Source organism: Scyliorhinus canicula, chromosome 3, assembly GCF_902713615.1.
Source record: "Scyliorhinus canicula chromosome 3, sScyCan1.1, whole genome shotgun sequence".
NCBI lineage: Eukaryota > Metazoa > Chordata > Chondrichthyes > Carcharhiniformes > Scyliorhinidae > Scyliorhinus > Scyliorhinus canicula.
Genome location: NC_052148.1, coordinates 105,230,570 through 105,256,363, shown reverse-complemented (window position 1 = coordinate 105,256,363; position 25,794 = coordinate 105,230,570). Strand labels below are relative to the sequence as shown.

General features: G+C 54.9%; 1 protein-coding gene across 1 annotated transcript in view; it reads left to right on the top strand.

Moving 5' to 3' along the window:
• The window catches only part of adamts6 (ADAM metallopeptidase with thrombospondin type 1 motif, 6), a 429,889-nt gene that overhangs the window by 260,878 nt on the left and 143,217 nt on the right, over positions 1–25,794 (top strand). The window contains exon 11 of the mRNA XM_038791039.1: positions 21,427–21,568. Within this exon, the coding sequence (XP_038646967.1) occupies positions 21,427–21,568 (142 nt within the window). The remainder of the gene's footprint in view (positions 1–21,426; positions 21,569–25,794) is intronic.

Here is a 25,794-nt window from a genome sequence, read left to right as displayed (position 1 = left end):
ACCCGTGCAGTGTTGGCCTAGGTGGCACACATGGTCAGCACCACCTCCTGCGCCTGAAAGTGGTTGGACTTCTCCACCTGCACCTGCAGCTGCTGGATGCTCACCAACAGCCCCTCATGCAGACCCTGGCTCTGCAACTGCATCTTCACAATCGATGGGACTGTCCGTTCCAGAAGATCAAAACCCGTCTGGACGGCAGCTGGGCCCCAGCGTTGGCCTGTCCTCAGACCACCCACCCGCTCGGGAGTTCCTACCTCCACCTGCTGCACCAGGTCAGCTGTGAAGTGAGCACCAGATAGTGTCCCAGGAGCCTCTTCACTAAAATGCTCAACTGCGGTGAGTCACTTTGGGATGGTGGAAGGTGTTGGAGCCAGCTGTGACGGGTATGTCAGTGTCATCCTCGGACTCGAGCTAGGGCGTGTGCTGAGTCTCGGTTGGAGGGCTGGAGTCCGAGCTGCTCTCGTCATCAGTGCTCAGCTCACCGAGGGGGGGCGGGGGGGGGGGGGGCTCCGGCTGTGGCACTAGCTGGTAGGGGGAGCCCTCCGGCTGTGGCACTAGTTGGGGGTGGGGGGCCCTCTGGCTGTGGCACTGGCTGTTGGGGGGGGCCCTCCTGCAGTGGCACTGGCTGGTGGGGGCGGGCATCCGGCTGTGGCACTGGCTGGGGGGGGCGGCTGTGGCACTGGCTGTGGGTGGGGGGGGGGGGAGCCTCCGGCTGTGGCACCGGTTGGGGGTGGGGGGGCCTCCGGCTGTGGCACTGTTGGGGGTGGGGAGCCTCCAGCTGTGGCACTGGTTGGGGGTGGGGGGCCCTCCGGCTGTGGCACTGGTTGGGGGTGGGGGGCCCTCCGGCTGTGGCACTGTTGGGGGTGGGGAGCCTCCGGCTGTGGCACTGGTTGGGGGGGGGCCCTCCGGCTGTGGCACTGGCTGGTAGGGGGGCTCTCGGCTGTGGCACTGGCTGGGGGGGGGACCCTCCGGCTGTGGCACTGGCTGGGGGGGAGGGGGGGCCCTCCGGCTGTGGCACTGGCTGGGGGTGGGAGGCCCTCCGGCTGTGGCACTGGCTGGGGGTGGGAGGCCCTCCGGCTGTGGCACTGGCTGGAGGGGGGGGGAGCCTCCGGCTGTGGCACTGGCTGGGGGTGGGGGGCCCTCCGGCTGTGACACTGGCTGGGGGTGGGGGGCACTCCGGCTGTGGTACTGGTTGGGGGTGGGGGGCCCTCCGGCTGTGACACTGGTTGGGGGCTGGGGCCCTCCGGCTGTGGCACTGGCTGGAGGGGGGGGGGGGGGGGTTGCTGTGGCACTGGCTGGGGGCACTCCATCACCAGCAGGTCCTGCAAAACACAAGACGAGACGCATGATGAGACCAGGGGGAGGGGTGGGGGTAGTGAGGGTGACTGTGGTGTGGGGATGTGGGGGTAGGATGGTGGGGTGAGGGTGGTGTGGGGATGAGGTGGTGTGGGGTGGTTTTGGGGTGAGGGGATGGTGTGGGGTGGTTTTGGGGATGAGGGGATGGTGAGGGTGGTGTGGGGAGGGTGTGGGGGTAGTTTTGGGGGTGAGGGGATGGTTTGGGGAGGGGTGGTTTTGGGGGTGTGGGGAGGGTGAAGGGATGGTGAGGGCGTGAGGGTGGTGTGGGGAGGGTGTGGGGGTGGTTTTGGGGGTGAGGGGATGGTGAGGGTGGTGTGGCGAGGGTGTGGGGGTGGTTTTGGGGGTGAGGGGATGGTGAGGGTGAGTGGGTGGTTTTGGGGGTGAGGGGATGGTGTGGGGGTGGTTTGGGGGTGAGGGGATGGTGAGGGTGTGGAGTGGTTTTGGGGGTGAGGGGATGGTGTGGGGGTGGTTTGGGGGTGAGGGGATGGTGAGGGTGTGGAGTGGTTTTGGGGGTGAGGGGATGGTGTGGGGGTGGTTTGGGGGTGTGGGGAGGGTGAGGGTGTGGAGTGGTTTTGGGGGTGAGGGGATGGTGTGGGGGTGGTTTGGGAGTGAGGGGATTGTGAGGGTGGTGTGGGGATGAGGTGGTTTTGGGGGTGTGGGGAGGGTGAGGGTGTGGGGGTGGTTTGGGGGTGAGGGGATGGTGAGGGTGTGTGGGTGGTTTTGGGGGTGAGGGGATGGTGTGGGGGTGGTTTGGGGGTGAGGGGATGGTGAGGGTGTGGGAGTGGTTTTGGGAGTGAGGGGATTGTGAGGGTGGTGTGGGGATGAGGTGGTTTTGGGGGTGTGGGGAGGGTGAGGGTGTGGGGGTGGTTTGGGAGTGAGGGGACTGTGAGGGTGTGGGAGTGGTTTTGGGAGTGAGGGGATTGTGAGGGTGGTGTGGGAATGAGGTGGTTTTGGGGGTGTGGGGAGGGTGAGGGTGTGGGGGTGGTTTGGGAGTGAGGGGATTGTGAGGGTGGTGTGGGGATGAGGTGGTGTGGGGTGGTTTTGGGGGTGGTTGACACACGTGTCATGGGGAAACGCAGCTCAGCAGGGTCTCACTTACTCGCCCACAGCCGACCTCCACCTCGGTGAACTCCCTTTCCTCTAGGCCACTGACCACGTCCAAGGCCCTCTGCTGTGCCATGGTGAGGGGCTGCAGATTCGACGGCCCCAGTAGGTTTTCTCCTGCCCCTAGCGGTTGTGGGTGGCCATCTCCTCGGAGGGGTGGGGGGGGGGGGGGGGGGGGTGGGGGGGGTAGCTGGTAGCTTCAGAGCACGCGGCCATAGGGGCCGGTATGTGGGGCTGGTTTAGCTCAGTGGGTAGACAGCTGGTTTGTGATGCAGAACAAGGCCAGCAGCGTGGGTTCAATTCCCGTACCCGAACAGGCAGCGGAACGTGGCGACTGGGGGCTTTTCACTGTAACTTCATTGCGGTGTTAATGTTCGCCAGCTTGTGACAATAAAAGGTTATTTCTATTATTTATTTCTATTTCTATGGGTAACAGCATGTGGTGCAGGGTGGGGGTCTGGCTGCCCTCCAGGGTGGGGATGAGAGTGGTGGTAGGATTCCGAGTGTGTGGGACGGGTGTTAGTGCCGGGGGCACAGTGCTGCCTATTCACAATGGCCGCCCTGAGGAGGTCGGGCAGTTTCTTTCGGCGAGGTTCACTTGTGATTTTAGAAATCGCGAAACAGCTGCCGTTACTGATGAGGGAGGCAGAGTAGTTGGGCACGCGACCTTGGGCTGCCAGTCCTGACACCAGCCGGGGTGGGGGAACGGGCCATACGGCTAGGGTGACCCCCACAGGACTGGTGCAGTCTCCAGGAACAAATTGCTATTGCCGGGGCCTTCAAGGCGGCCATCTTGCTGCGCACCCCACTGATCACCCAACTTGGCCCCTGGTTCTCCAAAATGCCACTGGCCGTATGGGTGCCCCACCCCTACACCTCAGCCCCCCGCACCCCACCCTCCGACATACCGCACAACTGTCTCAACTGGCCGTCACCCGCCGGCGGGGCATCACGTGGCTCCAACCAAGGGCAAACGGCCACAGTAGCCCCTACAGGGGGTCGCCAGATGGGGGCCTCTGAGTGCACCGCTGGCAAAGGTAGTGGCGCAGCCGATGGTACCCCTAGCAGCAGGGGCGGGCACCATGGCTAGAGGCCTCCACGGTGCCAGGCACTGAGGGGGCCGGGGTTTGGGGTTGGGGGGACATGTGGAGCAGGGTCTGCATTGCCAGCCGGGGCTACCGAGTAGTTGGACCTGGTTGGGAACGGGGGGTGTGCATCATGCTAACATGTCGGCCTTTCACCTCCTGCAGACAATGGATATTGGAGTATTGGAACAAGCAATGGTGGCCTTCATCTTAGTCGCTGCAGCCCTGGGGGATGCACTGCGGCTGTATGAGCTGGAGCTGCTCGAGGAGGAGGAGGAAGCTTCAGCAGCAGAGACAACCCCAGAGGAACAGGAGGCAGCCCGTGAGGATGGAGAGCCAGCCGAGGAAGTGGAGGAGGAAAAGGTGCAAAGGATGTGCCATATGAGGCCTCGGGTGTACCGCCAGTACCTGTTCGAGCTCCTGCAGGACCGGGCATGTCGTTGAAGACTCTGGCTGAACAGGGGGACCCTGTGAAATAGCTGTCAGATCATGGCGCATCTGGCACTCAGGGGAATGCGGGAGGACACCCGCTCCCAGTGGCTGTCAAGATGACTGCCGTCCTGGAACCTATACGCCACGGGGTCCTTCCAGGTGCCGGACACCCGAGGCCTCATATGGCGCATCCTTTGCATCTTTTCCTCCTCCACCTCCAGGTGCTGAGTGGGGTCCTATCCAGGATCTCACAGACCTCGGTGCACAGGTCATGCATCCACACCGTCATGGAGGCCCTATATGCCCAGTTGCCACAATAGATTCACTTCAATATGGACCAAGCCCACCAGCATGCCGGGCAGCTGGGTTCACCGCCATCGCCGAAACGCCCTGGGTACAGGGGGTGATAGATGGGATGCAAGTTTCTCGACGAGCACCTGCAGATGACAGCCCGATCTTTACAAAATAAAAAGGGTTCCACTCAATAAATGTACAGCTGGTGTGTGCCCATCAGATGCGTCTCATGTACGTCTGCACCCTATACCCGGGCAGTGTGCACAACGCCTTTATCCTGGCACACTTGACGGTTCACGACCTCTTACCACCATCATATCGGTGCCAAAGAAGAACCAGGCAACGTGCCTCAATGACCACTGTCCGGTGGCCTTGACATCAATCGTAATGAAGTGCTTTGAGAGGTTGGGCATGAGGCACATCAACTCCGTACTCCCAGAATGCCTAGATCCACTGTAATTTGCATACCGCCAAAACCGGTCCACAGCAGATGTAATCTCCATGGCCCAACAGTCATCCCTGAGTTATCTCAACAACAACGACTCCTACATCAGATTTCTATCTGGCTGCATCACAGCCTGGTATGGCAACTGCACGGCCCAAGACTGCAAGAAACTTCAGAGAGTCATGAACACAGCCAAGTCCTTCACACAAACCTGCCTCTCATCCATTGATTCTGTCTTCACCTCCCAGTGCCTGGGGAAAGCGGGCAGCATAATCAAAGAACCCTCCCACCCACCCAGGGGCACGGACACTGCATCCCGCCTCCATTCACCTCCCTCCGGCACCCTCCTCCCGCCACCCCCCAATTGCAACTCTATCCGTGATCCCTACCTGTCACAATGCAGGGTGTGGGCCCACGGTTGGCAGTAACAGCGGGTCAGGTCCATGGGATGGAAGATGATGACATCCCGCTTTGTGATGAGCTCTGGTACTCCGCATCGTTTGCCAATGCCTGACTCCTTCCCACGGTAGCACTTTCCACTGTCCACCTGGGTGATCCCTGTATGCGAGCTGGCCATTCCATCACACTGTCCCATTGAATCCCTGGGGCGACGGAGGTGGGGGCAGTGGGGGGGTGGGAGCGGATATGGGAGCAATGAGCGCTGGCTGAACCGCGGTCCCTGGGCCAAGCCATACCGCAATATCCGACCATTGCCCCAACTCCCCCACCCCCCCCCTCTGCTACCAGACCGACCCACCCTTCACACCCTTCTGACAGAGCACTGAGGCAGGTTGTAACATTGTGCACAGATCTTTAATGTGAAAACATGTACACAGGTTTGTGCCCTAACCCCTAGCACTATACTGTGCCCTGCACCCGTGCCAACTTTTTTTTTTATAAATGTTTTTATTCAGTTTTCATATTTTATATTGAACAAATTACAAATTGTTAGGAGAGAAAAAAAACAAACACGCAAAAATTAACATACATATTTACAGGTAAGCAACTTCGTAGTAGTAACTGCGCCCCCCCCCCCCCCCCCCTCAACATGTTTATTTAGTTTGGTTTTGGGCCTTAGCTAGCCATCGAACCCCCGTAACGAACCTGTAGCCCCCCCCCTCCCGCTACCTTCCCCCGACTATTCTTCCTCTTGTACATTGGCCACAAATAAGTCCCGGAACAGTTGCATGAATGGCTCCCACGTTCTGTGGAAGCCGTCGTCCGACCCTCGGATGGCAAATTTGATTTTCTCCATTTGGAGAGATTCCGAGAGGTCGGACAGCCAGTCCGCAGCTCTGGGCGGTGCTGCTGACCGCCAGCCAAACAGGATTCTACGGCGGGCGATCAGGGAGGCAAAGGCAAGGGCGTCCGCCCTCCTCCCCAGGAATAGATCTGGCTGTTCTGAAACCCCGAAGACCGCCACTATTGGGCATGGCTCCACCCTCACTCCCACCACTTTGGACATAACCTCGAAGAAGGCTGTCCAGTACTCCACGAGTCTGGGGCAAGACCAGAACATGTGGGCGTGGTTGGCCGGGCCTCTTTGGCACCGTTCACATCTGTCTTCCACCTCCGGGAAGAACCTACTCATACGGGTTCTTGTTAAGTGGGCTCTATGTACCACTTTTAGTTGCGTCAGGCTGAGCCTTGCGCACGTGGAGGTGGAGTTGACCCTATGCAGTGCTTCGCTCCAGAGTCCCCACCCTATCTCCATCCCCAGGTCGTCCTCCCATTTCCTCCTTGTTGCGTCCAGTACGGTGTCGTCCCTATCTACCAGTCGGTCATACATGTCACTACAGTTCCCTTTCTCTAGGATACTTGCGTCCAGTAGGTCTTCCAGTAGTGTCTGTCGTGGCGGTTGTGGGTACGTCCTTGTCTCCTTTCGTAGGAAGTTTTTGAGCTGCAGGTACCGTAGCTCGTTCCCCCCAGCTAGCTGAAATTTCTCTGTCAGTTCGTCCAGTGTTGCGATCCTGTCGTCCGTGTATAGGTCCCTGACTGTCAGTGTCCCCCCGTCCTGCCTCCACCTTTTGAAGGTGGCGTCAGTCAGTGCTGGTGTGAACCTATGGTTGTTGCAGATGGGAGCCTTGTCCGACATTTTGGTCAGGCCAAGTTGCTGCCGCAGTTGGTTCCAGGATTGGAGGGTGGCTGTCACCACTGGGCTGCTGGAGTGTTTTTTGGGTGGGGATGGGAGTGCTGCCGTGGCGAGGGCCCGGAGGGAGGTTCCCATGCAGGAGGCCTCCTCCGCACGCACCCACTCAGCTTCTGGCTCCTGGATCCATCCCCTTACTGCACCCGTGCCAACTTAACTGGTGATTCCTTTCTGACTTTACGGGACCTAATGCTATGCCTAGGTTGATCCCCAGATGGTACATCATCAATGGAGGCGATTTGCTGGGATTCCTGCCCTGCGACATGGGTCCCCTGTGGCGACCGTCTTCTGGGGTGACCGGGCCTCGATGGGCCTGGCTGCTGCTCGGGTGTACCAGCTGATGTAGAGCCACCCTGTTCTGCCCGATGTCCATGTGATGCCCATGGGATGGCGGTGCGAGAGGAGCTAACCCCTGAGGCAAAACCCCACTTGGTGCTGCCAGTCTGGAGGCCCGCTCTGGCCTCGGCCAGGGTCTGCATGCTCATGGCAATGGGGCACAAGGAGTGGACCATCTCTGTCTGAGGCTGCACCATTTCACGCTGTGACTATGCCATCACCCTGTGGGTCTGTGCCACATTAGCCAGTGACTGCGCCATCTCCCTCTGGGACTGGGCCACTTCCCTCTGTGTCTGTGCCACGTCAGCCAGCATCTGGGCAATGCCGCCAACATTATCCATGGCCTGCTGTGACTGGGCCACGCTCAGGAGCACTGTTGCAATCTCCAGGTGGCTCTGGGACATGGCTTCCTGTGACAAGGCAGCCCTGACCTGGGTCTCGACCACCACCTGCACATATTGCCCCAGGCCTTGGACATGTTGATCCATGGCTGAAATCTTCGACCCCCCAAGGCCTCCATCACGGATGCCACCCCTGCGGTGTTGGTCTGGGAGGTGGTGGCGTTTTGGTATTGTCACTGAATAATGTTCTGGAGACCCAGGTTCAAATCCTGCCACTGCAAATGGTGAAATTTAAAAATCAATAAAAAAATCTGGAATTAAAAGTCTAATGATGACTATCAAACCATTGTTGATTGTAGAAAAAAAACATCTGGTTCATTAATGTCCTTTAGGGAAGGAAATCTGCCGTCCTTACCTCGTCTGGCCTAAATATGACTCCAGACCCACAAAAATGTGGTCAATCCTCAAGGGCAATTAAGGATGGGCAATAAATGCCCACATCCTATAAATGAAAATAAAGCACATAGTGAGGGTGGTGTGGGGGTGGGGGTGATAGTGGGGCCTTCGGGGGGGGGGTACACACATGTCTCACAGGGAACCGCAATTCAGCGGGGTCTCACTTCCTCGCCCGATGCCAACCTCCGCCCCGATGACTGCCCTTTATTCAGGCCACATCCAGAGCCCTCTGCTCTTCTGTGGTGTGGGGCCGCAGGTCCAACAGCCCCCCTCCAGTCTTCTCCCGCTCCCAGCGGTGATGCACAGCCTTCTTCTGAGGGAGGGGGATGGGGGCACAGGAAATGCACAGTGCTAGACAGTCTGAAGCATGCAGCCCATGGGGCGGGGGGGGGGGGGGGGGGGTAGCTGTTGGCTTCAATGGCCAGGATATCCCGCCATGGCGTGGTATGGGTCCCGGTATGTGGCGCAGGTCCCGGTATGTGGTGCAGGGTGGGAGTTCGGCTGCCCTCTGGGAGAGGGGGGGTTTATTATGGGTGTGTGGGATGCAGGTTGGTGCTAGGGGCACAGTGCTGCCTACTCACCCAGACCCCTGAGGAGGTTGTGCAGTTTTATCAAGCACTGCTGCCTGGTCCGGATGGTCTTGCCCATGGTGCTGATCATCTCTGCACCTGCGCCGAGGCATGGCAAACAGCGATGGCTGGCAGCCTCCTCCCCACCCCGACGTGCAGGGTCCCCCGCCTCTCCTCCACGGCGCCCAGCAGGAGCTCCAGTTCCACGTCAGTGAATCTCAGGGCCGCGTGTCTTGCTGCCAACTTTTTGGCTGGGATGGTGTGTGTGGGGAGTGCAGTGTGTATATGCGGCTGCAGCTAGTCAGCCTCCCGAGTGTCAATCTCAAACCCTGGCGTTTCAAACTCACCATTTCTCATTGGAAATGATTGTGTTCCATCTGGCGCCGGTGCGAGCCCCTTAGCGGCTGTTAAACCAATCCAGATGCCGCGCCAGTTATGCTGTCATTGAAGACCAATAATTCTGCCCCGGCATCAACACAAAGCACAGGATTCTCCATTCCTGAGACTTAGGGCTGGATTCTCCGATTTTCAGGCTAAGTCCGGAGGAAGTGTCTAGTTTTCCGACCAAAAAAATTGGTGAGGCCCCAGCACTGACCCTCCAACTCGTGAGGGTCTAACAGCCGCGGCCGTAAAACCCCCGGCCTTCACAAAATAAACGGCTGGAGAATTGCCGGGTCCATGGCCGCGCATGCGCATGGCGGCGACGGTCTGGCCGTACAACATGGCGCCGGCCGTGCACGGAACCGACCTGCTAGATAGTGGCCCCTGGACAACCCCTCTCCACCCCAGGCCACCCCCCACTTCACCAGTCCCCCCAGCCCCTTCCAAAGCCCATCCGCCCAGCAGCACGGCTCCCGCCCAACCACGGTGGCGCTGGGACACACGTATCCCGCACTGTCAGGAACTCGGCCCATCGGGGGCGGAACATCGGGGCCTTCTGGTAACGTTCTGAGGCGTTCCCAACAGTGTGCCCCGTACTCATCGATGACGCCGTTTTGGAGGGGGTGGAGCATCCGAAAACAGGAGCCGCACCTAATTCGGTCGTAAACAGGAATTCACCGCCCAATCAACGATTACGATATCGGCATCGGGCAACAGAGAATCCGCCTTAAGTGTTGACATCGGGGCAGGATTCGTGGAGTTCCACGGCAGCAAAACTGACGCCGTACCTGGACCGATTCCGAACACATTTGATTCCAGTGAGAAATGGTGCCGGATTCGCCGGGTTCGTACTTGATACTCAGGAGGCTGACAAGCTGCAGACACATACACACACTGCACTCCCCACACACACCATCCCAGACAGCAAGATGTTAGCAAGGAAAGCGGTACCACGCTTCACGGATGCTGAGCTGGAGACCCTCCTGGACCCGGTGGAGGAGATGCCGGCCACCATGTATCCCGGTCCGGCAGCGCGGCTGCTAGCCGCCGGTTTTGCCATGCCTGGTCAGCGCCACCAGCAACACCGTCCAGACAAGCCTGTAGTGCCATAAAATACTGCACCACCACCTCAGAGCGGCGAGGGTGAGTCGGCAGTACTGAGCCCCTGGCACCAACCTCTGTCACACACACCCATTACCCCAGTCGCCCAATGGGGGCAGCCAAACCCCCATCCTGCACCACATGCCGACACCAATACCGGCCGCCATGGCCGGCTGCCTTGGCCACTGAAGCTAAGAGCTAACCACCCCCTGGGCTGCATGCATCGGAGTGTCTAACACTGTGCGCTTTCTCTTCACCAACCACCTCCCACCCGCACAGGAGACGACTGCTCAGAAGCGGAGGGAGCGGAAAAAGACTGCCGGGGGGGGGGGGGGGGTACTGCTGGACCTGCGGCCCCTCTCTGTGGTAGACCAGCGGGCCCTGGACGTGGTCGGCAGGCCCAAGGAAGTGAGACCCTGCTTAGTCGCGGTTCCCCATGATACGTGTGTGAGCCACCCCCACTCCCACACTCCCAACACCACCTTCACCCCCACAAGACCGTCACACCACCCCCACCGTCTAATCATGTGTCTTGTCCTGTGTCTTGCCGGAGTTGCTGGTGATGGGGCGGGTCCATCTGGTGTCCCCCACACACAGCCACAGCCAGAACCACCCCCTCTCCCCACATGAGCCAAGCAGCGATGATGACACCGACACGGAGGGGATCCATATGCCTGAGACCCAAGACACCCCGGAACTCGAGTCCGATGTTGACACCGGTTTCTCATCACAACTATCTCCAACACCCTCCACCATCCTGGGCACTTTAGTGAAGAGGGACATTGGGCACTATCTGGTGGGCAGCACACAGTTGCTCCAGTACATCAGGTGGAGGTAGGAACACCTGAGAGGGTGGACAGTCGGAGGGCAGGCCGACCCTAGTGATTAGGACTAACTAACGTCCAGACAGGTTTCGGGCTTCTGAACAAACAGTGCCATCTATTGTGGAGATGCAGTCTCAGAGCCAGGGACTGCATGAGGGGTCGTCTACGAGCATCCAGTACCTGCAGGTGCATTTGGTGGAGCCCAACCACGTGCGGGAGTAGGAGATGGTGCTAACCATGCGTGCCACCCAGGCCAACACCGCGTGGGTGGCATCTGCGGTGGCGGCCTTGTGGGGGGGGGGGGGGGGGGGGGTGGGAGGGCGTGGGTGTTGGTTATGGATCAGTATGTCCCAAGGCCTGGGACATTCTGTGCAGGCGGTGGCCGAGGTGCAGGACAGGGCTGCCCTCTCACACGCAGCCATGTGCCAAAGCCAACTGGTCAATGTGGCACAGACGCAGAGGGAGGTAGACCAGTCCTAGAGGGAGATGGCGCAGTCACTGGCTGATGTGGCACTGGCCCATAAGGTGGTGACACAGTCGAAACGTGATGTGGCGCAGTCCTAGACACAGGTAGTCCACTTCCTGTGTTCCATGGCCACGAGCATGCAGAACCCGGCTAAGATGAGAATGGACCTCAAGGACTGGCAGTTCCAGGTGGCGTGGGAGACTCAGTGGATGGCTCTGCTCGCACCACCGTTCCATGGAGTAGCTCGGGGGCCATCGGGTATCCCAAGGGAGGAGGCAGTGAAGGGGTCTGTGCCGTTGACTCCCGGAGGGGAGGTACCAGAATACCGCAGCTGCTCAGATGCCCCCCCCCCCATGGCGTATCTGGTGGACAGCGGGCAGAACAGGGCGGCATCACCCTACTTGGGACACGCGAGCAGCAGCCGGGCCCATCCAGGCCTGGGGACCCAAAAAGAACAGGGACCCAGGTCGCAGGGCAGGAATCCCAGCAGGCCACCTCCACTCCTGATGTACCATCTGGCGACCCACCCAGACTTGGCGTTAGGGCCCGTAAGGCCAGAAAGATAGACACCAGTTAAGTTGGCACAGCTGCAGATGGCAGAATAGTGATAGGGCCTAGGGCACAGACTGTATATCTTTGTTCACATTAAACACCTGTTTACAATGTTACAATCTGCCACGGTGCTCTGTCGGAAGGGTGTGAGAGGTGGGATGCTCTGGTCTGGCCAGAGAGGCCGGGGGCTGGGGGAATAAGCGGACGTTGGGGGTAGGCTAGCTTCGGGAACTGCAGTTCAGCCAGTACTCACTACTCCGGTGTGTCACCCCCCTGCCCCAGGGATTCAATGGGACTGTGTGATGGAATGACCAGCTCGCATGCAGGGATCTCGCAGGTGGAAGGTGGGAAATGCTACTGTGGGCAGGAGTCAGAAATTGTCGAACAATGCGGAGCACCAGAGCTCATCGCAGAGAGGGTTGTTATCATCCTCCATCCCATGGATCATATCCTCTGTTACGGCCAACCCAGGGCCCACACCGCATAGTGCGGCAGGTAGGTATCACGGATGCAGTGTCCCTAGCCAGTCGCGCCCCCCCCCCCCAGTCAGTGAACCTGGAGGCGATCAGAGCATCCCGTCCGCGTTGGCCCCTGGCACACACGTCATGCGACCTCCGTGCCTGCCCAGGCCCCATGTCCTGCCCATCCTCACCCTCTTCTGCATACTCGTCAGACGAGGACTGGCATTCACCCTCCTCCTCCAGCACATCGCCCTCTGCTGCGTGATATTGTGGAGGATGCAGGAGGCCGCCACGATGCGGGTGACCCTCTCAGCATCATATTGCAGGGCCCCTGCACAGCGGTCCAGGCACCTGAACCGCATTTTCAGGATGCCGAAGTATTGCTCAATCATGTCCCTGGTGGCAACATGGGTATCGTTGTAACAGGTCTCTGCGTGGTCCGTGGCCTCTGAATAGGCGTCAGCAGCCACAACCACAATGGATAACCCCTGTCGACCAGGAACCAACCCCTCAGCCGGGGGTGCACTTCGAAGAGGCCGGGAATCATTGAGTTTGTCAGGATGAAGACGTGCACACTGCCCAAGTATTGGGCACAGACGTGCATGATGCGCATCTGGTGGTCACATATCAGCTGCACATCCATCGAGTGGAACCCCTTTCGATTGGTGTAGAGCGACCTGCCATCTGCAGGCATTCGTAGGAGGACATGCATCCCATCGATCACCCCCTGGACCCGGGGCATCCCAGCAATGGTGGCGAACCCTGCTGGCCAGGCTTCCTGGTGGGCTCGGTATATATTGAAATGGATCTATTGTGCCGCCTGGGCATATAGGGCCTCTGTGACGGCACGGATGCACCTGTGCACCGAGGTCTGTGAGATTCCTGACAGGTCCCTACTCGGCGCCTGGAAGGACCCTGTGGCATAAAAGTTCAGGGCAACCGTCACCTTGACACCCAGGGAGCAGGTGGCCTCCCCCATTCCCCTACGGTGCCAGGTGTGTCGCTCTGTCCCCCTGCTCAGCCGGAGTCTTCGACGGCATGCCCGATCCAGCAGGCCCTTGAATGTCAGGCGCTGCTGGTACATACGGGGCCTCATGCGGCACCTCCTTGGCACCTCCTCCTCAGCCTGTTGGGCGGCTGGCTGTCCTTCCTCAACGGCCGCCTCCTGTAGCGCTGCTGAACGCTCTGCTGCTACAGCTTCCTCCTCCTCTTCCTCGAGCAGCCCCAGCTGATACAGCCGCAGGGCATCCCCAGGGCTGCGGCAACTAGTAGGAAGGCCACTATTTCTGGTTGAAATCAAATTTCAATCTGCATGGGATGAAAGGCTGACATGTTAGCATGGTGTGTACCCTCTGCCCACCCGGGTACAACAGCCTACACAGTGGCCTCGGTTGGTACTATGGACCATGCACCCACATGTCACCCCTCCCTCATCTCCATACCCTTCACCATGTCATTGCCCAGCACTTGTGGGTATCTCTGGCCCTGGTGCCCATCCCTGTTGCCAGAGGTACAATCATCTGGCGCTGCCCTTGTGAGTGGTATGCTCTGCCACCTCTGTCTGGCATCCCCATAGGGCTTTGCCCTGGGTGGGCCGCCTGATGCCCCACCAGGTGGCGGCGGGTTGGGAGGGTGGTATTGGATAGGGGGGGATATGGGAGTGGGGGCACACCCATATGGCTGGTGTCACTCTGCAGAAGCAGGGGGCCACAGTGGTCAGTGGGGTGCGCAGCAGGATGGCTGCCTTGCAGGCCTTTGCAATGGCGGTTCATGCCCGGACACTGTCCCAGACCTGTGGGGGGGGGTCACCCCGGCCTTGGCAGATCCCTCTCCCATCCCGGCCAGTGTCAGGAATGGCAGTCCACCACCACGCCTCTCCGTGTCCTACCTCCTCTCTCTCTCTCAATAGCCATGACGAAGGTTCATGATTTTAAAAGCACAAGTGAACAGCGCCGTCGAGAATTCGTCCCAGTGAAGAATCGCGGAGGCCCTGGAGAATACCGGCCCGGGCTCGCCAATGATATGCCAACGCCGTTTACTGTGCATGCGTTCCGGAACGCATTGATGCAGCAGAGAATTGCAATTTGGCCGGAAACCGGCACTCGGCATGATTTCGGTGTCAAAACCGATTCTCTGCCCAATCACATTTCCTGCTTCCAGCGTCGGCTGTTAAAGAATCCCGCCCATAGTCTCAGGAACAGAGAATCCAGCTACCAGTCTATCACAGACTGATTCTCCGTTCACCAACGCCAAACGTGCGTTCGCCGATCGGCTGGAGAATCCAAGTTTACAACCAAATTGGGGGCGGCGCCGCTTTCGCGATGGTCCTCCCCCTCCAAAGCGGCATACTCTAGCAGTATGTGCGCCACAGCCTCAGGACATTGCCTGAGGCCCGCCGCCCAATGCTCCACCCCCGACTGGCCGAGTTCCCGATGGCATGGGTCTCTCATGGTCTCATCCGTCGGGAACTCAGCGTGCGGGGGAGGGCCAATCCGCAGGCAGGGGGATATTATTTGGGGCTGGGGGCACTGTGGGCGTCTTTTGGGGCGGGTGAACCGGCAAAAGGGGGGGGGCACTATTTCATGGGCCGGGTCCGCAGGCTGTGTCCGCCATGTAGCACGACACGGTCGCTGCATTGCAGCATTTACACCGGCTGCTCCAAGGTGCCGTCCTGCTGGACCCCAGGAAAACAGGGAATTGGTGGCCATTTCGCGCCAGTTTTTCTGGCATAAAATGCCACCGTTCCCACGCCGGCATAGCCCCAGAATCGGAGAAGCATCTCTGCCGAAATTAGTGGATTCTGTGGTCTCTGCTTTCCAAACCAACCAAATGAATGAAATTCAGTAGCATTGTCAGAAGGTAATAGGGAATTTAAAAAAAATGTTACAGTAAGAAGTCTCACAGCACCAGGTTAAAGTCTTATGGTTTATTTGAAATCACAAGCACCCTCCCTCTGACCCTCACTTCAACCCATCCAACACACAGGCCTTTGGTCTGTGGAGGTGCTCTTTCAGCGTGAGGAAGCCATTGGCTGAAAGCCTGTGAGAGTCTGTCCACCTGTACCATAGGTGCAGACCCATACCAGCACCCCTACCTGTCAATCAGTGTCTCAGCGCCCACGTATCACCCTGTTCAGTGGCAGGACGCGTTCAGCTTTCTGTCAGGCAGCAGTCTGACATTCGCAGGGGACACGAAAAGCATCGCTCTGTCCTCACTGCAGGTCATCATCATTCTCCTGCATCGTTTGGTTATTGGGTTTCCAAGTCCCGCCCATTAAAAGAGACCTCCCACTAACAGCACACAGGCAAGAAAGTAATAACTCTACCACCCTAGTCCTGGTCCTCGCCAAAGCGAGAGGCTATCAGCACACCCTATGCCTGACACCCCATTCTGGCCCTGGCCATTGCCTGACATTCTTCGTCTGCCTCCTCTGGGGTTGCCCCTCCTCACCCTCCTGGAGACCCTCCTCATGTGAGGAAATGGTGGTCCACCATCTCCTCATCTAGTTCCTCTCTCTGTTGTAGCCTCAGGTTATGGAGAGTGCAATGCACAACAATCATGCGTGAGACCTTTGGGGGCTGTACAGTCCCTGTCCAGGCACAAGAACCACATTTTCAGATGGCCGTCGTCTGCTCCACACGTGTAGCAGCTTGAGCCTCATCAGAGCGAGTCACGGCAGCTGTTTGTGGGTTCTGCACTGACATCATCAGCCATCTCCTGAGGAAGTATCACTTGTCCTTGAGGAGCCATCCCTTCAGCCACTGACCTCCTTCAAAGACGGCCAGGATCTGAGAACATCTGAGAATGAAGCTGTTGTGGATACGCCCCGGGAAGCGGGCACACACCTGCATAATGCGCTTGGCACCGTCATAGACGATCTGCTCATTGTGGGAGTGTAATCCTTTGCATTTTCATGACGTGTGCTCCATGCCACCATGTGGAATGCAGAGCCATGTGCATGCAGTCAATGAGACCCTGCAATTGGGACAGGGCACCTATGCGAGCAAGACCCATGGCTCTGACGCCCTGGAAAGCCTGGGTGCAATCAAAGTTTATGTAGTTATGCGCCCTCACAAAGAGCATATCGGTAACCTCCTTTATGCACTTATCATAGCAACCCTGCAGTGCAGAAGGAAACCATTTTGCCCATTGATTCTGTACCGACCTCCTACCTAGGCCCACTCCCTACCGTATCACCGTAGCCCCACCTAACCTGCGTATCTTTGGACTGTGGGAGGAAACCTGAGCACCAGGAGGAAACCCACGGAGAAAAATGGTGAAAGTGCAAACTCCGCACAGACAGCCACCCGAGGCCAGAATAATAATAATAATTGCTTATTGTCACAGGTAGGCTTCATAAAGTTACTGTGAAAAGCCCCAAGTCGCCACATTCCGGCGCTTCTTCGGGGAGGCTGGTACGGGAATTGAACCCGCGCTGCTGCCTTGTTCCGCATTACAAGCCAGCTGTTTAAACCAGCCACTGGGTCCCTGGAGGTGTGAGGCAGCAGTGCAACCACCATGCCACCTTATGTGCAGCGGACTGGGAGATGCCACAGAGGACCCCCATGCAGCCCTGAATGAGCTGCTAGCATGAAGGTTCAGTGCAGCTATGACCTTCAGGACCACAGACAATGGGTGACCTCCCAGGCCATGTGGCACCAACTAATGCATCACCTGACACAGATGGTCCACCATCGCTTGGGACAGCAGCACTCATCTCCAGCACTGGATCTCCGTCACTTGAAGTTATGTTGTTCTCTTCCGATACACCTGTGCCCGGTAGTGTTGCCTCTGAGCCTCAATGTGTGGCCTTGCCCCAGTAGCTCTGTAGGCCCTGCCACAGAACCCCCCCCCGCCCCGCCCCCTCTGCAAGGCGCTGGTCCTCTCCACATACAGCCGCACGTTGACGCCCTCTCTCCTGTTCCACTGTAATCGGAAGCACAGCCAAATCCACGGGCCACATGATCCTCACACTCCAAGAACTGAAAGGGAGGAAACAGATCCGTGAGCAATGAGTACTGTCAATGTCCTGACCCATTGCCCTACCAAGACATGGGACATCCACCCATGCACATTCCCTTATGTGAGCAACTTTCCAATGAGCTTAACTCCCTTACACTCACACTCGATGAACAGGTCCTGACACGAGCCACTCCTAACTCCACGTGGCAGATGGACATCTGCCTTGGATAGCCTTAGTGGCCCAATAGGGTGATGACTGGGGGAACATGCAGACAGTGGATTGGCCTGTGTGCTGACTTCCTGGGGGACTAAATGCTGCTACAACATTTCTCATTTCAGAGCTGCCTGCTGCGCTCTGTTACCTTTGCCCCTTGTACTGGGACTAAACCTGTGTCACCTCCCTCTTATTGAGATGTGAGTGCAAGCCATGGATTTCGATGCTTGGGAGCTGTTAACTCGTGGGTGCTAATCACTGGCAGCATCGTCCATTACGGGGATGTTATTGGGGAATGGTTTCCTCCTGTGCCATGCGAGGCACACCTAATTATTTTCAAGCCTCCAGATTACACTCAACGTGATCTGTAACTTTAACCTGCATTCCCCCATGGGTAGATGCATATGAGCCTTCCATCTTGCGCGCGTAGCCACCCGTTATAACATCCCTTATGGCCTGGCCTCCCCGGACCATTGGCAGTTCCCATCCACACTGCTCGTGCCCTACAGCTGTTCCTTGCAGCCTGACGGTGGGGATAGATGTTACTGGCCTCGTCTGTGTCAGGGTCTTATTGCCCTCATGGAGCTAACACTGCCACATGTCTGAGTCCCCTGCATTACCCATTTGACCTGGAGTATCACCCAAACCCCACCTTGGGACCTCGCAGTTGCCCACTATGGATGTTCCTGCTCCCACCCCCTTCCAGTTGCCAGCCCAGAAAAGCATTCCCTCTGGGGGACTATTGCTTAAAGCCCAGCAAGGGCAACCCGAGATGCTCATAGTCCATATTAAGGCCACCCTACCCGCCACCAAGTGTTAGACACATTGGAGACCGAGAGCAGCAAAATAACGGAGGCCCACAAAGACTTACAAGCAGCAACCCTCCCCCTCCCCCACTCCATTGGACTCCCTGATGTGTAATGGCAACTACACACTCACCTCGGATAGCCTTTTCGGAGGCAAGGTCGCCAGGGTCACATTTTCATATAGCTGGTGGGCTCGCTCATGATATTATTATTTATTAAAATGAGGGTCCTGATCTTCCCAAATGGAGAATCCACCCCAAGGTTTAAGGAGTGTCTGAAGCTAGGAAAGGGAGGTGGTGAGGTTTGAGGGGGATATCCAGAGCTGAGGAATCAGCCGCCAATGCTGAAGCAATTAAAATCAGGAATGAGCGGGGGCCAGAATTGATGGATTTCAGATAACACAGAATCACAGCATCTTTACAATGCGGAAGGAGGCCATTCGGCCCATCGGGTCACCGGCCCCCCAAAATAGCAACCTACCAAGGCCCCCACCCTACCCCTGCAACCCCACCTCACCTTTTCGACAATAAGAGGAAATTTAGCGTGGCCAATCCACCTAACCTGCACATCTTTAGACTGTGGGAGGAAACCGGAGCACCCGGAGGAAACCCACACAAACACGGGGGGAGAAAGTGCAAACTTCACACAGTCACCCAATGCCGCAATTGAACCCAGGTCCCTGGCGATATGAGGCAGAAGTGATAACCACTGTGTCACCCTCTAAGATATCTTGGATGGTTGTAGGACTGGAGGAGTTCACAGAGGTTGAGAACAGCAAGGCCACAGAGAGATTTGAAACCAAGGATGATAATATTAAAATGCAGGCATTGCTTACCTGTGAGTTGGTCGGTGAACGTATGGACGGTGGTTGAACAGGACCTGCTATGAGTTTAGGCGCACACAGTCAAGTTTTGGATCAACTCAAGTTTCCAGATGGTAGAAAATGGGAGGCCAACCCGAAGTTCAGTGCAAAGGTCAAGGCTGGAGGTGACAAAGGCGTGGACAAGGTTTTAGCAGCAGATAGGCTGGGCCAGGCAATGTTCATGATGATATTAAACAATATTAGATGTGGAAATAGGTGTTCTTAGTAATGGTGTGGATACATGGTCAGAAGTACGTCTTAGAATCAACTATAACGTCAAGGTTGTGATCGGTTTGGTTCAGCTTTAGATGGTTAACAGGGAGTGGTATGAAGTCTGTAGCCAAGGAGGGAAATTAGTTGTAGACACAGAAGACAATGGGATGAGTTATCCAGGCTGCCTGTGGGCAGGAAAATAGGCAGATGGACTCACAAATTAGGGTGCCATGTCATAAACAGTGTGCTAGCTGTAGTCCGCCTGCTCACCTATCCCTGCCCCATCATGATTTTCCGAAAGTAGGGATGGAGGGGGGGGGGGGGGGGGGGGGGGGGGGGGTTGGGTGGCTCACCTGCCTATGACTCAGTTCATTCCCTTAAGCGGGCTTCTTTAACACCTGCTCAAACACCTCTTCCCAACCTCCAAGTATTCACAAAGTTCAAATCCATTATGCTTCATCCCCTCATTGTTGAAGTGCAGTACCGGCTGTGGCCACCATGTCTGCTGACGCTACCAGTATTGGGGAGAGTGCCGGCCTTTGGTTGGCTCGCACTTATCTGAGATGGGACTTCCTGTCCCTGAAGGAAGGACTACTTCCGAACTATTAACAGTAAATTGGCCATTAAATACTTGTAGGGAAGCCAGTGTTCACTTGTGGGCAACCCCCGCCTGTGGTGCAAGGACCAAAGCCCTCAGTGTAATTCAGTGTAATGAATCATTGAATCATAGAATTTACAATGCAGAAGGAGACCATTCGGCCCATGCAGTCTGCACCAGCCCTTGGAAAGAGCATCCAATGCTCTACCGTATCCCCGTAACCCAATGACCCCACCTAACCTTTTGGACACTAAGGGGCAATTTAGCATGGCCAATCCACCTAAGCTGCACATTTTTGGACTGCAGGAGGTAACTGGAGCACCCGGAGGAAACCCACGCAGACACGGGGAGAAAGCGAAAACTCCACACAGACAGTCACTCAAGGCCGGAATTGAAACCGCGTCCCTGGAGTTGTGAGGCAGTGGTGCTGACCACTGTGCCACTGTGCCGATCAATGGCTTTGACCTTTCCAGAATTTAATGAGAAGAAATTTCTGGCCATTCTGTGCTGGATGTCGGATAAGCAGTCTCGCAATTTAGAGACAGTGAAGGAATCGAGAGAGGTGATGGTGAGGTTGAGCAGATCTCGTCAGCACCTATGTGGAAGTTAGCGCCATATTTTTGGATGATGTCACCAAGGGACAGCTCATGGGTGAGAGACAGAGGAGCAGGCCATAGAAAGCAGGAGCTGGAAGGGAAGCTGTTGCAGGAGATTGCCTGGCTACGATTAGATAGATATAAATGGAACCAGGTGAGAGCACTCGCAGCCAGCTGATATAGTATTTGATGTATGGATCTTGTATTTGTTTCCAATGTTACAAATTGAAGTTTCTGTTGGTTACAATAATAAAATAATTCTTGTATCATAATGTTTTGCTTTGGCATCAATGAGAGTGCCTCGGGCAACTTTGTGACTTAATTACTTGATGTGACCATCAATTCACAAGACACGTGATTGGAAGTGAACAGTGGTTTTAATAATCTTACAACAGAGCCTGCCTGTGACGAGATGAACTGGCAGGCAGGCTCACGACTGCAAAGCTTTATACTTCCGGTTAGTGGGAGGAGCCATGGGTGGAGCCCAGTACAAACTTCTCATCTCCCCCTATGGGCAGAGCCGCGCAATGGCTCGTATACAGAGCCCACAAGGACACAATACATATACTGGAACACAGTGTGAATTAGTAGGTCTATAATTCACCACATTACTACACTAGTTTATACCAGTATTTTGTTTTGCCCGACAAGTGTATAATACTGTGGTTTGGATTGTATCTGTGGCAATACGTGGGGACAGGATGATAGGAAATATTCTTCAAATGCCAGTGTGTATCCTTTTATAAATTTGCTCGACAGATAATTAATAATTTTTTGGAATAGGTAATTTTTTCACATTATAAAATTTTTCATTTTGCAACAGTTCTGGGCGTGGAACTTGCCTGGATAACGAGCCACCAAAACGTGATTTTCTTTATCCAACAATAGCACCGGGCCAGGTGTATGATGCTGATGAACAATGTCGGTTCCAGTATGGTACCACGTCACGCCAGTGTAAATATGGGGTAAGACACCTGATTCCTAACATTGTTCAGTAGCAGCCTATCATGCTTTCCAGCAATCCTCGAACACTGTTATGCACATTCCCTGTCTCCCTGCACTTTATGTGCCATCCAAATGGTCAAACCCATTTTCCCTTGCACACCTCTGATTTTATTTAAATGATTCTGATGCACTCATCTCGACTTTTTCAGTAACTTTATTGTTAATATACTAGCGGTGCAGCTTCATGAAACTCACACAGGTGCAGACATGATGGGCCAAATGGCCACCTTCTGTGCCATAACAGTTCTGTGAAATAGATTTTCCCCCAACTCTGGGGCTGGTTTATCACAGGGCTAAATAGCTGGCTTTGAAAGCAGACCAAGCAGGCCAGCAGCGCTGGTTCAATTCCCGTGCCAGCCTCCCTGAACAGGCGCCGGAATGTGGCGACTAGGGGCTTTTCACAGTAACTTAATTTGAAGACTACTTGTGAAAATAAGCGATTTTCATTTCATTTTCAACTCGGGTCATCATAGAATCATAGAACCCTACAGTGCAGAAGGGAGCCATTCAGCCCATTGAGTCTGCACCGACCCTCTGAAAGAGCACCACAACTAGGCCCAATTCCCCATCCTTTCCTCGTAACCCCACCTAACCATTTGGATACTAAGGGCCGATCCACCTAACCTGTACATCTTTGGACTGTGGGAGGAAACAGGAGCACCCAGAGGAAACCCACACAGACACATGGAGAAAATGCAAACTCCACACAGACAGTCACGCGAGGTCAGAATTTAATCCGTACACTGGCGCTGTGAGGCAGCAGTGCTAACCACTGTGCCACTGTGCCGCCCCTGAGATGAGGTTGTGCAGCTGACCCGCTGCCACATTTGGCATAGGGGCTGGTTTAGCAGAGTGGGCTAAACAGCTGGCTTGTAATGCAGAACAATGCCAGCAGCGTGTGTTCACTTCCCGTACCGGCCTCCCCGAACAGGCACCAGAATGTGGCGACTAGGAGCTTTTCACAGTAACTTCGTTGAAGCCTACTTGTAGGAATAAGCGATTATTATTATTACATTTCTGTCAATGCTTTTCTTGAGTCAGTCGTTGACAGGTACCTGAGAGCTTCCTGGACTAGATCTCATTTATTTTCCTACCCCTTATGTGGAGAACAAACATCTGAAACTGCTTTATATCTTCACCCACAGAATGGTCAAGACTGTCAACATACATGTGAACTATCCTCACAAACCTTATTGAGTTCTTTGAGAAGGTGACCAAACAGGTGGATGAGGGTAAAGCAGTTGATGTGGTGTGTATGGATTTCAGTAAAGCGTTTGAAAAGGTTCCCCACGGTAGGCTATTGTAGACAATACGGAGGCATGGGATTCTGGGTGATTTAGCAGTTTGGATCAGAAATTGGCTAGCTGGAAGAAGACAAAGGGTGGTGGTTGATGGGAAATGTTCAGACTGGAGTCCAGTTACTAGTGGTGTACCACAACGATCTGTTTTGGGGTCACTACTGTTTATCATTTTTATAAATGACCTGGAGGAGGGCGTAGACGCATGGGTGAGTACATTTGCAGATGACACTAAAGTCGGTGGAGTTTTGGACAGTGCAGAAGGATGTTACAAGTTACAGAGGGACAGATAAGCTGCAGCGCTGGGCTGAGAGGTGGCAAATGGAGTTCAATGCAGAAAAGTGTGAGGTGATTCATTTTGGAAGGTGTAACAGGAAGACAGAGTACTGGGCTAATAGGAAGATTCTTGGTAGTGTGGATGAGCAGAGAGATCTCAGTGTCTATGTACATAGATCCCTGAAAGTTGCCACCCAGGTTGAGAGGGATGTTAAGAAGGCATACGGTATGTTAGCTTTTATTGGTAGAGAGATTGAGTTTCGGAGCCATGGGGTCATGTTGCAGCTGTACAAAACTCTGGTGCGGCCGCATTTGGAGTATTGCGTGCAATTCTGGTCGCCGCATTACAGGAAGGATGTGGAAGCATTGGAAAGGGTGCAGAGGAGATTTACCAGAATGTTGCCTGGTATGGAGGGAAGATCTTATGAGGGAAGGCTGAGGGACCTGAGGCTGTTTTCGTTAGAGAGAAGAAGGTTAAGAGGTGACTTAATTGAGGCATACAAGATGATTAGAGGATTAGATAGGGTGGACAGTGAGAGCCTTTTTCCTCGGATGGTGATGTCCAGCACGAGGGGACATAGCTTTAAATTGAGGGGAGATAGATACAGGACAGATGTCAGAGGTAGGTTCTTTACTCAGAGAGTAGTAAGGGCGTGGAATGCCCTGCCTGCAACAGTAGTGGACTCGCCAACACTAAAGGCATTCAAATGGTCATTGGATAGACATATGGACGATAAGGGAATAGTGTAGATGGGCTTTAGAGGAGTTTAACAGGTCGGCGCAACATCGAAGGCCGAAGGGCCTGTACTGCGCTGTAATGTTCTATGTTCTATCAAGCACCAACTCGTATTCTATATTTCCAAATACCCAAGATTTATTTTTCAAAACTATGAAGGTGGCTGGACATCTGGCATTACACAGACTGACATATGCTTTTATGTTAATGTTTGCTTCTTGTCAGTAGATTGCATCTACATGAGTCTCAATTTTAAAATAGGATGTGTTGAAATAAAATCGATTGGAAAAGCTAGCATCTTTCCTCCTGTGAATGGAAGAGGGAGTGCAAAGAACTAATAAGACTTTCACAAATCTAATCCTTTATGTACACTTCTGGGACAGCACAGTAGCACTGTGGTTAGCACAGTTGCTTCACAGCTCTAGGGTCCCAGGTTCGATTCCCGGCTTGGGTCACTGCCTGTGCGGCGTTCTTCCTGTGTCTGCATGAGTTTCCTGCGGATGCTCCGGTTTCCTCCCACAGTCCAAAGATGTGCAGGTTAGGTGGATTGGCCATGCTAAATTGCCCTTGGTGTCCAAAAAGGTTAGGTGGGGTTACTGGGATAGGGTGACAGCGTGGGCTTGAATAGGGTGCTCTTTCCATGGGCCGGTGCAGTCTCGATGGGGCCGAATGGCCTCTTTTTGCACTGTACATTCTACGATTCTATGATTCTATGCTCGTCTCACACGCTAAGGTGGAACAATTTTACGTGTCGGGCAATTCATACTTTATTACCTAACACATTGTAATGTTGTCTCCTGTTCGTGTCAGGCATTACACTGATCAAAATTAAATAGCTAGTGGAATTTGCAATCAACTTTAAGAGTACACATTTTACAACTAAACTGTTGATCATAATTCTTCATCTCTTCACATTTGCTTTGAAATTCTTTCCTCTTGTTTCCCTATGGATAGCAAAAGATGACACTTTATTCTATGAAAGTTATGGTATGTAAAGACAAGTTATTGCCACATAAATTAAATCACCACATGTTTTCTGTACTACATTTCAATCATGGATTACAGATACATTTTCAATCACAAAGGACTCTTCCGATCTAGAGTCTAGGTCCATGGTGGGTGGCAAAATCAACATGATTCCTGCTGGATGTGATTTTCCACTGTTCAACTAATTAGTTATGCATCCAAGAGGAGTTTGACCAATCTTATGCTGAGGCAGGCATAAGGTTGCCCGCTACATTGTTACCTAATGGGGCTGAAGGTCCTGGCGCCATATTTAAAGAGCACCCAGACAGCCATTAACCCATTGCAAGCCAGAAGCTCCACATTACTATTCCAGAGTCATTGCGGCTGCAGCTCATAATGGAGAAGCTGGCAGATCAAGGAACCACATCCTGGAACATCTGAAGATGCCTCCAGCATGCCTTGTACACATTTGAAGATAGGAACATCGCCTGCAATACACCCATGGTTGGGTTAATGCTTGCCGTTGCAGTGGACACAGTTCGCCAGCTTCGTGACCTTGAGGCTCTGCTGCTGCTTACTGCTCAAGCTCTTGCTCCTGATGGTCCTGTGCCAACCTGTGACAGGCCCTTCTCCTCATCTGGACAAGAGCCATTACTTAAGGCACGGTTGCCTGAAGCCTGCAATGAGCATGCATAAGATGGAAATGCAAGCTAATTAGATCTCGACATCGTTTGTCAGGTATCCTGCCTCGCCTTTAGCCACCTTGAAAGTCAGGAAAATAAAATTCAAACAGTTTATCTTAAAGGGACATTGCGTCAAACAAAGCAAAGTACAAAGGAAACTTAAAACTTCAAATCAAAATGTGATTAATGGGGCTGCTAAAACGCTCCAGTCCCCGTGGTGCCCACCA